Source organism: Chiroxiphia lanceolata, chromosome 20, assembly GCF_009829145.1.
Source record: "Chiroxiphia lanceolata isolate bChiLan1 chromosome 20, bChiLan1.pri, whole genome shotgun sequence".
In the NCBI taxonomy this organism is placed as follows: domain Eukaryota; kingdom Metazoa; phylum Chordata; class Aves; order Passeriformes; family Pipridae; genus Chiroxiphia; species Chiroxiphia lanceolata.
Genome location: NC_045656.1, coordinates 5,046,361 through 5,059,460, shown reverse-complemented (window position 1 = coordinate 5,059,460; position 13,100 = coordinate 5,046,361). Strand labels below are relative to the sequence as shown.

The window sequence follows — 13,100 nt, the reverse complement described above, 5'->3', positions numbered from 1 at the left end:
ATTCCAAAGGCTTTGGTACATAACAGGCTCTCTCCTGCCCTCCCTCCGTGGGATGCTGCTTGTTTCAGGATGTGTAAAACAAGGCTGGAAGGCCTGGCCTTGCTTCCATCAAGCACCGGGGCTGCAATTAAAAAACGCCCCAGGGCTCCGAGTGTGGAAGGGCACAGTTTGCTCTGCTGCTGGTTGGTCACTTGGAAAAATCAAGGGAAAAATCCCAACCTTTAAAAGGGCTCGTGGGCTAATTTTAGGTCTGGGCCTTGACCAAGGAGATTTACAATAATTGCCGAGGTGAAAGTTTAACTCCTCCCGCGACTTTTCTCAGCAATCCCCAAGGAACCCTCCTCTGCTGCGCAAAGAGCATCCCCGGGCCAGCTCCCCAAATTGCCTTTTTAAGGCTTTATTTTTAAGCCGAAGCCACAGGCTGCCTTGGGTGGGACAAAAATTCTTCACGAGCCCCGGTCTGCAGCCTGTGTGAGCTCCTGTGGACGGGAATGAGCTCCGGCTCAAATCCTGGTCCCCAGTTTATGGCCCCGCTCGTCCCTGTCCCATCCGGGAGGCGGAGCAGAGCGGCACCGCTCCCCCGCGGACACCCCTGTCCCCATTCACCACTAACCTCTTTTAAGAGGAACCACTATGCGGGCAAAGCAGAACAACACATTGCTTGTAGAACCACGGCTTTTCTGCTCTGTTAAATGATTTAAAACTGGTGGTGAATAAACCTAATATCTGCTCGCTCCTGCCAATTCTCATTACTCCGGGACTCCCTCGGAGCTATTAGCTGCCTTAAAAAAAAAAAAAAAAAAAAATCGCTGGAAGGAGTCAAGCGAGTGGCTCAGCCAGTGCTGGGGAGGGCTGCTGGCAGCCGCCCGGCTGGAGCGTGACGTGCCCTTGAAATCCTGTGCCCGGAGGCATCCGGCATCCGAGCGGTGCCAGCTCCGGCAGCGCCCTCCGCCACCCGCGCCTCCCGGCAGAGCCGGTTATTTTTGATTTCATCGCCTCCAACCTCGCCGCGGCCCGGGGCAGGCGGGGGGTTACCCGGGGAGTGCGGCCCATGATGCTCTTGCCGATTTTCATGCAAAATTCTAATGCTGTGGGTTTGCAAAGCCACAGCGGGGAGAGGGGAGGGAAGCGTGTTAGGGGGGAGGAAAGCAGGGGCGGGAGGTGAAGGGGTTTGTTCAGCATCCCGGGAAAAGCCTGGAAAGGAAGTTTGGAGACGGCCGTGGCCGGGGCAGCCCAGCCATGAAACCATTCCGTGGCGCAGGCACAGCAAAATCCGGGTGCGTATGTGAGCTGTCAGCCAGGCAGACAGGCCCCAGGCGTCTCCAGGGCTGTCACAGCTGCAAATTGTCCAGGAGCAGCCTCTAATGAGATGTAAGGGAAGGATTTACTGGAGGAAGATGTCACAGGGATGAAAGGGGAAAAGAGAAGGAACCAGGAGAAATAGCGGTTTGGGTTTGTATTTATTTGTGCAGGAGAAATTGCTTTAAAATGTTCTTTGGTGTGTTGGAGGAGGCAAACAGGCAGTGACAGCCCGGCCTCGGGGCTGGAGGAGCCTTCACTGATGGGAAGACCTTGATGTGCAAATTCCCTTCTCCTCCTCACACCGGGACTCAGGACTTACCTCTGAGAGGGAGTAAAGCCCTTTGATTTCAACACAAAGATTGTGGCTAAAATTTCCTCTGCAACCTGAGCTTTTCCTTCCTGAGGGTGTCTGTGCAGCCCTGGTCGATTGATGCTCTCCCAGGATGACCACAAAGATGGACAAGCCCAACTGCAGACCAGAGCAAAGCCAGACCAGCTGAAATTCCCTGGGAGAGGATGTACAAACAGGAAGATATACAAACAGGAGGATATACAAACAGAAGGATATACAAACAGGAGGATATATAAACAGGAGGATATACAAACAGAAAGGTATACAAAAACAGGACCAAAACCCATTCTCGTCTTCCTGCGGGATAACTGATGGAGTTTGGATGGAGCTGGAGGGCACCAGCTGAGCACAGGAGCCATGCCAGAGGGTGGTCAGCCAGCTCTCAGCATCAGCAGTTCATCCCACATCTTTCTTGTGTGCACACAGCCCGTCCCTCACCACATCACAGCTCTTCTGCACTTCAAACAGCTGTTCAAGGTTGTGTCCAGTGGCCTCTCAGTGTCCAACCCAGATGGAAAGGAGTAATTTGGGCTTGATGAGTGGGGAGGGACTGCAATCTGATCACACTGTCAGGTGGAGAAGGGGTTCAGGGCTCGATCCTTCTGCATCCCCAGTGGTTCTGGAAACAGAATTAGGAGCAAAAAGGGGGTGTCCAGCTCGATATCAGCAGACACAATTCAAGATTTCTCATCTTGAAGTGTTTTGTTCTGCCTGGTCTCAATACCTCCAAGAACTACAAGTATTTCCTGCTGCATCCTGCTGGGATGGATCTCACCGGGCCCCTCGGGACACCCCGCCCCGCCCCAGCAGGATCTATTTGTGCTTGCTCTGAGTCTCCAGGGGGTACATTTGAATAGAAACAGGCGCATGCAGAAACACAATAACACCTACGAGGACACCTCCCTCCCTCGAGCCACCGCGGGGAAGCCACCGGAGCCTGGCGCTGGTCGTGCTGCTGCTCTTCTTCCTCCTGCTGATGCAAATGAAAAGCGATGCTGTTCCTGTGCTCCAACCCCCCTCGGCGCCCGCTGGCAGAGCACAGGTGGGGAGCTCGCCAAGCGTGGAAGTGCTATGAGCAGGGGCAGAGCCCCGTGTCGGGACGGGCACACAGACCAGTCCTTGTGCTGTGTTCACACCTGGGACCACACAGCTGAAAAAAACCAAAAAAACCCAAAAAACTCAGCCTGTTTGCTCCTGCCTCCTCTCACCGCAGGGCTCTGTTCCCCAGGGCTGTGCCTGCCCTGCCAGCGTGACCAGGTCTGTGTCTCTCCCAGGGGGACTGGCACCTTCTGCACCTTCTCTTCCAAACCACCTCCCGTTTCTGCTGGAAAAGGTCAGAGGTTCTCAGCTGCTCGCAGGCTGTCTCTCAAGTGTCCCTTTTTTTTTGTGCTGTTCTGCTCTGCTGGGGCTGTGCTTGAGAAATGGTGTCAGAGGCTTTGTTTTGCCTGTCCAGAGACCATGTAGGAACCAGCCATGGAAGAAAAGGCTTAAAAAGCCTTCCTGCACACCCTCTGTGGCTGTGCTGACCTGAGCAGGGGCTTTTGCAGGAGCATCACCCTTTAGTCACCTCCTGCAGCTGCATCTGTTTGATGGTGTGTGCCTGGGGAGGGACTTGGGGCCCCCACTTTGCCGGTACTGACCCACAGACAGGATGATGGAGCTGTTCACCTCGAGGACCATGACACCACATCCTCTCCTGCAGGGTCTGTCCAGGCTGGATCCTTCCCCCTTGCTCTCCCCGGGCATCACACAGCCATGGGCTCCCTCGATACTGTTGCTCCAGGCTCCCATTATCCCAGAGGTCCCTCTGCCCTCTGCAGCCTTCAGCCAGTGGGAGCCAAACCCCTTGAGATTTCAGGCACAGAAAAAAGGCTTTCACCTTTCTGACTTGCAAACATTCCAGCAACAAGAGCTCCTTGCACCTGGAAACCAAGGGGGAAACCGTGCTGCTCCCGCTCCCCAGCATTTCCCGCTGGTCCAAGCGGCTTTTTCATTGCAGTTTCCCAGGGGTTTGCCTTTCCTACATGCTGGAAAATGCCCTTCTGGCAACCTTGGCTTTGAAGCATCCCCACACTGCTGGTTCAGGCTGGCCCTGGCGTTCCTGCAGTGCCCAGCTCTCCCGCAGCAGCTCTGAATGCTCTCTTGCACGTGTGTTCAGTAAAAAACATTAAATATTAAAGGCAAACCCATCATTGCCTGGACTCAGAGCAGCTCTTAAAAATGTTAGCAGCTCCAAAATCCCAATCCTTCCTTAGCTTTGAAAGCTTCTTCCATCTTTTCAGCAGCCCGTGGGGTGCTGGGGCGAGGTGCGGGCGAGCAGCAAGGTGAGCAAAATGCCCCTGAAGGAGTTCCCAAAGTGAAGCCACCAGGCCCAGAGCAGCAGATGGGGAATTCCATAACCCTGTGGACTGGCAGGGACTGGTGTGCAGAGGGGAACTGAGAAAAAGGCCTGGAAAATCCCAGTTCTGGGCCAGGGCACTGGAGGGTGGTCAGTGAGGACAGCCCTCTCCCCACCTTGGGCAGCTCAGAGGAAGGGGACACCACGTGGGAACAGGACAGGTCCCATCCTGTCCCCAGGCACCGGGGAGGTGCAGCATCTGCTTGTGGGGGTGCTGTTATAGTCCCCTCCATCAGTGGGAGCCCCAAGGGGCTTTCCATCTGCAGGGGAATTGCCTGCTCCCACCCCAATCCCAGGCACCTACCTCCCCGGGTGTGGGATGCTTGATGGGATCAGGCTGCAGAGGGGACAGAGTTTGCAGAGCAAAGCCAGTTATTTTAAGGCAAGGATCCCTCTCCTGGATGGGGGAGGGAGGAGAATGCATTGCTGGCTCTCTGTCCCACAAAAGTGAAGCCTTTTTAGGATATCAGTGGGATCATTCATGTGGGTCCAGCCCAGATCTGTCCTCTGTGCTAAACATCTTTCCCAAGTCTCTAAAACCACCACGAGGCTATTAAAAAAATCACTATTCCCTACAGAGCCCTTTCTTTCCCCAAGAGACTCTTCTGGGGCCCTTCCCTGATCCTGCCGTGGCTGGAACCTGCAGGACCATCTCCCTGAGCTCACCTGAGCATCTCCCCCTCCCAAGGCAGCGGCTCTGGCAGGCTGAGCCTGGACCAGCGCTGTGAGAAGGGGTTTCCATAGCGACAGACACCCAAAAGGCCCTAGATCCTGGGTGTTCAGGGCAAGGATTTGGGGTGGGGGCCAGTGTGCTGAGGGCATATCCCAGAGCCCCATGCTGCAGCTGGATTGCTGCTGGGGTGCACCCCCCAGCCAGCTCGGGGCTCCCATCATTCCGGGACAGCTCCACATCTCATAAATCCCGCCTGGCTTCACCTCCCTCGATGACCCGACCTGCCATGCATGGCCAGGATGCCTGGGGGGCACCTGTCCAGCAGGATGCTCAACTCCCACAGAGACCCTGGTGCTGCCAGCCTGGCCCTGCCTGCCTTGGGGAGCTGGCCAAGCCCCTGTGGGGTGTGTGGGTTCCCCTCTGCCCCCACTCCCTCCACAGCTATTTTTGGCTGCCATGTGCCAGCTGCCCCCGCTGCTGGTGGGGACGGTTATTCTGGGCAAGAGGAAACGTCCAAGGAAGTTGTTCCAGGGCTGTGGTGCTGCCTGGGGGGCAGTGGGATGCTTAAACATCCTTTTGCCACTGCCCTGTTGGAAAACAAAAGGCTGGGGTTCGGGTGAGCCCCTGGCACTGGCTCTGTCCCCACAGGTGTCCCCTGGGGACGGTCCTTGCCCACGGCCCCTGTGGCATCGCCGGTGCCCGCTGTGCCAGCACAGTATTTCCACCTCATGTGCCTCATTTAGGTTCTTCCTGCCTTAACGAGGACAGGCTTTTGGGGAGGGGGGAGCGAGGTAAATATTTTTCCGGTTCCTCTCCGAGCTGGAAAAGCCTGCGAGGCCCATCTCCAGGGAGACTCTGTAAATAAGGCGGAGGGGGAGGATGGGGGGGGCCACTCCATATGCTGCACCAGCTTTCGGCCCCGGCTTGCCATCAGATGTCTCACACAACAGGAAGCAATAAAACACTTATTACCAGCCGGCACCTTCCAGCGCGGAAGAGCCTTCGCCTGCCGGAAAGTGGGATTTCACCCGAAATCCCACTTCATAACAGGGGCTCCCATAACAGGGAGCTCGTGGCAGAGATGCCCAGCTCTGCTGCAGCAGGGCATGGTGACACCCCACCGCTGCAATTTCAGCATCCGGATAACCCCACTGCAATTCCCATGTGTCCCAGAATCCTTCTGCCGGCTGCTGTCACCTCTCACACCCTGTCCCAGCACTAGGAAGAGTACCATGGCAAATGCACCCTGGCCGAGGGAGCTCCCGGCATCCAAACCCTGCTGTCCTTTTTAAAACAGCCCAGCTAAAACCAGCAGCCCCATCTGTTCCATCTATTAGGGAAGAAATGAGAGGGATGATGGTTCATGGATTGTGAGGCTGTGATATTCACCCTTGGACAATAATTCCTGCTGCGTGGCCGTACCTCCCAGCTGAACTGGAGCATGTCTTTGAGACAGATGTTCAGCTGTGATTTAAAGGCACCCAGTGGTGGGGGATCCAGCACCATTTCCCTGCCTGCTTCCAGTGGATAATTAGAGCTGCGCTTCCAAAAATAAATACTGATCGATCCCTATGGCCAGGCTGCTCAGGCTCCTGCCTCCAGATACCCAAACCCCTTATATATTTCCTCCTTTTTTCCCCCATATGAGCCTTATCCATGAGCTCACCCCACACTCCGAGCCCCTTATATCTCATCCCCTTTTTTCCTGTGTGGGCTGCGTCCATGTGCTCACCCTGCGAGCTCCCAGCCCCACACTCTGTTTATCCACCCCGTTTACTGGGTACACCCTGAACTTGAAATAACCTGCCCCGGCGGCGCGTTCCTGCCGGCGCTGGCTCTGCCCGTGTTTGTGTTTGGAAGCTCCTTTCCTGCCGGTGGGGAGTCTCGCTGGCATCCTGCGCGCCAGGCGCTGGCTCCGCTGCGTTCAGCAGCAGCGCTCAGACCCATCGATCTCCCCTTTCCGTTCGCGGAACGGGAGCAAACACGTCGGCTGCCCGTGTGTCAGAGGCTCCGGAGACCCGCTGCCAGCGGGAAGCGGAGAGGAGGAGGGATGCGAGGGGCCCGGTTGGAGACCTTTAGAAAATCATATTATAGGGTTTTTTATAGCACCGCGATAATTGCTGCCCTGCGCGCGGTGTCGCATCGCCCCGCTCCTCCTGGCGCTGCCAGGGCATTTGGCATCCCCTGCACGGGGCTGGAGTGGGATCGGATCCCTTTTCCTTCGCCCCTGCCCGAGGGGGGCGATGGGGTGAGCGCTGCAGCCCAGGATCACGACAGATTGGCCACATCCTGGCAGAGATTTCTCTCCCGTCTCCTCTGCCCGCAGCAAAAACTGAACTTGTGACCCAGATGTGAGCAGCCTGTTATCTCGTTAGCCAGCCCAGCTTCCCCAGGAGCTCCTTATTACCGGATAAACCCCTGAAATTCAGCCTGGGTCTCCGAGATGGACTGGGAGATTCACAGGTTAAATAGATATAAGAAGCACAGGTTTGCCTGTAATTATTTTCCCGAATATCTGTCAATACTAATTAAAATTGTTTCCCATAATTAAATTTAAAACATCAAGGGAGAGCAAGGGGTCACTGAAATCCTCTTCTTTTGAATCACTCATGGATAAAAGAGGTTTTCAAATCAAATTAGTAAAAAAATCCATTCCCATTTTCCCTCCCTGCCTTCTAGAAAAGGGACAGGCTGTGGGGTGCTTTGGGGCTGCCCTCTGAACCTGGCTGAAAATGGGGTTTAGGGCCTGCTGGGGCTCAGGGGTGAGGGTCTATAGGGGTGTAGGTCTATAGGTGACTGTAAGGAGAATGGAGTGTGCCCCCCAAAACCCAGCACAGCCAGTGACACCCGAGAAACCAGTGATGGATCAGGCAGGCCATGAGGAGTCAGCTGTACCCCAAATCCCACACATGCCAGAACAGCAAGGGCAGCCCTGCTCCTGCTCCCTTCTGGCCACAGGGGTGTTTGTCCTGTTGCCTACAGCAACCCCTGCACATGGTGAGCTGGTTTAGAGCTCTTACCTGAGTCTGGGGCTTCTGCTTACTTCAATTGACCCACTGCTTCGTTTCTTGGAGGAAAGAGGACACAGCACTGCCAGTGATGCCAAGCTTGGCTGGGGGTGCCAGGAGGTGCCAGGCAGCTGGGGGAGCCATCTCCCTCTGCCTGGACACCCAAGGACACCCCTCAGATGCAGGGCATCTTCCCAGGCACCAAAACTGCAGGATATTGTTTTGTGCTGCACAGGAGCATCTCACTGCCTGTCCCAGCACCCCCCGCTCCGCCCGGAGGGACCGGGATCCCCCGGAGCTCCGCACCCCCCGGCCCCGCCCGAGCCCGTCACCTCCAGCACGTCTCTAGAAAGCAGCTCCGAAAACTTGGCCGAGGCTCCGGGCAGTGACCCGAGAGCCCTCCCCAGCTCAGGCTTTCCCTGCCTCCGGTCAGAGGGTTTGGCAGCCAAAGCCGGGCTCTTGGGAGCGGCTGTTGTTTGCTGCCCGGGACACCCGGACATCCCTTGGCTGCCGTGAGGTCAGCGGGGCCGGGATGAGCCAGCGGGGCCGAGGTGAGCTGGACGTGCAGGTTCCATGCAGGAGGAGCTGCTGGAATCTGCAAAACAGTGAGATTAGGAGAGAAAACAACGCCCCACATCTAACGCCTGCCCCCTCCCCGGAGGGGTTTTGGGACAAAACAGTCAATTTGTCATTTTTATTTTGGATGTAAGGAGGTGACAGCTCTGCCCGAGGGACAAAATCTGGCAGCTCCAGGGGACTGGTAAGACCCAGGTATCCCAGGGGACTGCAAAACCTCTGGCACAGCCCTCTGCTCTTTGCCCCTTATAGTGTGGGGTCCTGACCCTCCCCAGACACCCTCGCACTGCCAGGCTTGGCTGAGGGAAGCTGTGCCTAAAATTCAAGGACAGAGCCTAAAAGCAGCCCAGCCCTGCCAGGCTGGGGCTGCTCAGTTCCCCCGGGGCTGCAAAAGCAGAGAAAGAGGAGGATGAAGAAAAGGGGGATCCTGATCAGCTCTCCCAAAATTAGCCAGGCAAATTTACACCATTCAGCCTGAGTGCCTTTGCCAGCGTGGGGATATACAGAATATCTCAGGGGTTGGATCTGCCTGGGCTCAATCCCCATGGTCCCTCCTTCACCACAGCCTTTCACCAGGCCTGTGGGATGCCTGTATTCATGGCAGCTGGGACACCAACTCCAGCACACAGGGACAGAGGTCCTGCCCTTCCCGGCGCTGCGAGACATCACTGCCTTTAGCTGCTGTAATGGGTTTCTAAAATTAGCTGCACACTCTGCCCTTGGACTCAAGCAGGACATTTCTCAGTTGTTTAATATCAAAAGTCCAAAAAAAAAAAAAAAAAAAAAGAAAAAAACGGAAGCAGAGCACAAAAGCCACCCAGTCAATGCATGGCTAAGTTTATTTTATCACTTGTCCTGCAGAACTTGACATCTATTTTAAGTCATTTATGAAGAGTACAAGTGTGAATAGCTGCAAAAGTTTTGCAATTCCAAGACAGAACATACAGCTGCTAAAAAAAGCAAATTTAACCTTCCCAACAAAGCCTCAACAAGCAGCCCACCCTTCCCCGGATCACGTTTCCCAGCTACTGATTTCAGACAGCCAAAGCTCATCTCCCCCATGTCTGAAGTTGATAAGTTTACAAAGAGGTCTCCAGCTATGGCAGCATCACCCCATCACCCCTCACTGGCATCTGTGGGTGCCTCCCTTCCGTTCAGGCTCGGTTTACCCCGTGCTGAGCGGGACAGGTGCAGGTTGGTCCCTCAGGGTTTATCCCTCCCTCCAATTTATGAGTATTTTACATTTTGCCGCAGGCCACAGCTCCTATAAATAAACCCGGGCTGCCTGTGGCAGATGTGAAGCCTATTGCTGCCTGCACGCTCCGTTAGAGGCCCTGGCTTCCCAGCAACGGGAGTGGGAATAGATCTGGATCCGCAATGAAATATTAATTGGAAGCAATGCTATTCTCCTGTCTACAGAGGGGAATTTTAATTGAGGACCACGTTAACAAGCTAATACCTTCCCTCACCATGCGGTCACAGCGAGCTGAGGCAGCAATAGGGGTTGGTGGGACCTGCACTTTTTAATTGGAGCATTTCCTATTGCCTCTGTCTTCCCAAATCAATCCAAATTAGCAGCTCAGTGTTCATCACCTGGCAAACCCGCCACCAGCAATTGCTTGATTTGACTTGTGGTTTCCTAAAGGAGTCAGAAACATCTCAACAGGGAGAGTCTGGGGCATCCTTGTGAGATCAGTCCTGACCAGCAGCACCTCCATTCATGCCCATTAAGTCCTAACTAGTCCTAACTCTTCCCACCCTGAGGGTTCCAGTTCAAGAACAGCATCTGCTGGTGCCCAGCAGCATGGGCAGGAGGTTCCCAGAGCCAGAGCAGAATAGGAATTCTCAAATAGCACAACGGTTGAAAATGCAAGTTCAGGAGGTTGGCTTTTCCCCCCATTTCTGGTTAAATTTAGTCCACCCAGTGTTGCACTGGAGTCAAAACAGGATGGGGAGAGATGTGGATCTGAGAGGAGCACCTCTGATCTTGCATTTTCCACGTGTTTTGGTGAAGACTGAGCTCTCTGGGACACCGTGAGGGCACGGGAACTGCTGCAGCCCTCCCAGGGAGGGCTGGAAACGTGTCCTGCAAAACAACTCTACTTTAGCTTTTGATTTCCAAGGGTGGGAGCAGGGGGGATCATTGCCTTCATCCTACAAAGCAGAAAGCAAAGCTATAGTAAAGCAGCTGAAAGGGGAGAAGGGACAGATCCTGCTGCAGGATGGAACGGAGCCGGTGCCAGTGGCCTCGTGTCCAGCTGTCACTGTCACATGTCGCCCGTGTCGTTCTCATGGAACTTGTGGAGGTGGTCAGCGAACCTGCAGAAAGAGCAGAGCCACGTTCACCTGCAGCAAGGACCAAAGTGCTTTTGTGGCCGAGCAGGAGCTGCTCCAAATCCAAGCAGTACCCACAATGATGAGCACCGTGCTCTCCTCCAGCCACAGGGAGCAGCACCTGGACCTGCACAGGGAGTCACAGCACGGATCTGACCTGGGTCTCCAGGATCACCTTTGCCTTTATCAGGATTTCTCCTGGGCAAGGACTGCTCAGAGGAAGGGGTTTGGAGAACACCCCACCGAACACAGGTGGTTGCCTTGTTCCGTGCACTTTTCTTCCTGGCCATTCTCATTGGGTTTAAAGCCCAATGAACTGCCCTTGTTTCCAGGACAGAGGTGCTCCGAGTGCTGCCCAAAAAGTCTGCTGCAAACCACCACTCTCTGCCCACCAAATCCAGCCCCAGGGCTGGGCTGGCCCAGCCTGTCCCCACACTCACTTCTTAGCGCAGAACGCGGTGCAGTCCCGTCCCACGCTCTCGCTCCAGGCGGTTTTGTAGAGCACCTGCAAGGGAAGGAATGTGATCTGCTCTGCTTTCACCTGCCATCCCTGCCTGTCCTCACAGCACCTGCTGTCACCACAGTGCCAGCCCATCCCTGCCATCCTGTCCTGGAGGGGGACTTTGGATGAGGGCGTGGAGCGACAGGATAAAGAGGGAATGGCTTCAAAATGAAAGAGAGCAGGTTTAGATTGGATATTGGGAAGAAATTCTTCCCTGTGAGGGGGGTGAGCCCTTGGCATAGATTTCCCAGAGAATCTGTGGCTGTCCCATCCCTGGAAGTGTCCAACACCGGGTTGGATGGGGCTTGGAGAAACCTGGGCTAGTGGAAGGTGTCCCTGCCCATGGCAGGGAGTTGGAACTGGTTGATCTTTAAGGTCCCTTCCAACCCAAACCATGATCCACCAGTGTGGTGAACCCCAGTGTGTTTCAGTGGTTGCCCTCAGGATGGTCAGGTTGACCTTTTCCAGTGGGTTATTTTTGCTGGGGCAGTGCTGCTGTGGCTACAGGGGTTCAGAGTAAAGCTCGAGGCTGCACATGGATGGAGATGTGTTTTGGAACAGGCTTAAGGAAGGGCACTGCTTGGCTTGGCTCCTTTTTTCCTTTCATGGCACTGTGTTTTTATTCCAAAGCTGTGGTCTCGGGAGGCAGTGGTGGGGTTTGGAAAGAGGGAGAAGCCCTCCCATCCCAGACTGATTCATTCAAGCCTTGGGGATTTGTAAACTGTTGTTATCACCAGGAAAACACTGGTGATACACCCACCAGCAGGCCTCTAAATTAGGATTAATTAAAGTCTCCTGGGATCGGTGGCAAAGACGTTGCTCCCACCACGGGGATGGAGGAGATGGAGCTTCATCCAGACCCCTGCAGGACACACAGTGTGTGTCCAGCCCAGGCAGTGCTGGGTGCTGGATTTCAGGCCCTTTTGTGTCTAGATGATGTAAGATCATTCCAGCCATGTAATATTTATGAATTTTCCTTATTTATTTATTTATTTTTTTTAGGTTAGAGCTTTAAATTTTAATGATGTTTAAGTTTTTATTTCCTTTGCTCCTTTCCTCCCCAAAATAACATTTTAACTTTGAGATCAGGACAGAAATATTGTTCTGATTTGTCTTTTATCTCCTTTCATCGTTGAATTATTGATGATTCATTTGGCTTTTTTTCCCCCCTGAAGTGACAAATAAAATCCCAGGAACTGTGCAAGGATATAAGGATATAGGAGGAGTTTGCATCATGACAAATTCCCAGGGGATTCAGGCTGGCTCAAGCCTCCATTCCTACCAAACCTCTGCTTCTCTGTTTTCGACCCTAATGTACAGTTGGGGAAATTTGGAGCCACAGAACACATAAGGAACATGGGGAGAACTAGAGCTCAGTAATACAGAGCATTACAGTGTAATACTTTGTAAAACAGAGCCAGAGCTCATCCCTGGAGAGGCAGCAAACAGAACTGAACTCCACTGGGCAGGAGGTTAAGGATGGACCCAGGCACAGGAAAATGGAATTGAACATGCTCTAGAAACAGGCAGTGTGGGCTCAGGGGGATGTATTTTATTCCTAAAATTGCTATGGTATTAGATTCACAAAAATTAACCAGAATGTTGCTCCCCAACAAACTTGGGAATACACTGAATGCCCCATGAGCTCCCGGCACAGCGGCACCACGGTCCCGTGGCTGTTCCCAGGAATGACACAAACACACAGACAGCCTCCAGCTCCTGCCCTTGGGCAAGCCTGTGCCCAGCCAGGGTGGGATTCCTGCCCTGTGAAGCTGAGGGGGATATTCATTGGCATGTCCACGTGCCTGCTGAGTTGTGCTGCCCACACTCTGCACTGTGCCTCCGGAACCACTGGTACACTGCAATGCACTCACTTGGCATAACATCCTAAAAAAGCCCAAATTCCCCCTGGAGGGGATGCTAACAGACGTTTTATCGGGATGTCCACCCCCTGT

The 13,100-nt window shown here is 54.2% G+C and overlaps 1 protein-coding gene across 1 annotated transcript in view; it reads right to left on the bottom strand.

The window, feature by feature from the left end:
* Positions 1-9,125: 9,125 nt before the first annotated feature.
* Positions 9,126-13,100, bottom strand: part of CUX1 (cut like homeobox 1) — a 271,733-nt gene continuing 267,758 nt past the window's right edge. The window contains exons 22-23 of the mRNA XM_032707454.1: positions 11,084-11,148; positions 9,126-10,628 (exon numbers count right to left, since the gene is read on the bottom strand). Of these exons, the coding sequence (XP_032563345.1) occupies positions 10,577-10,628; positions 11,084-11,148 (117 nt within the window). The 3' untranslated portion in view covers positions 9,126-10,576. The remainder of the gene's footprint in view (positions 10,629-11,083; positions 11,149-13,100) is intronic.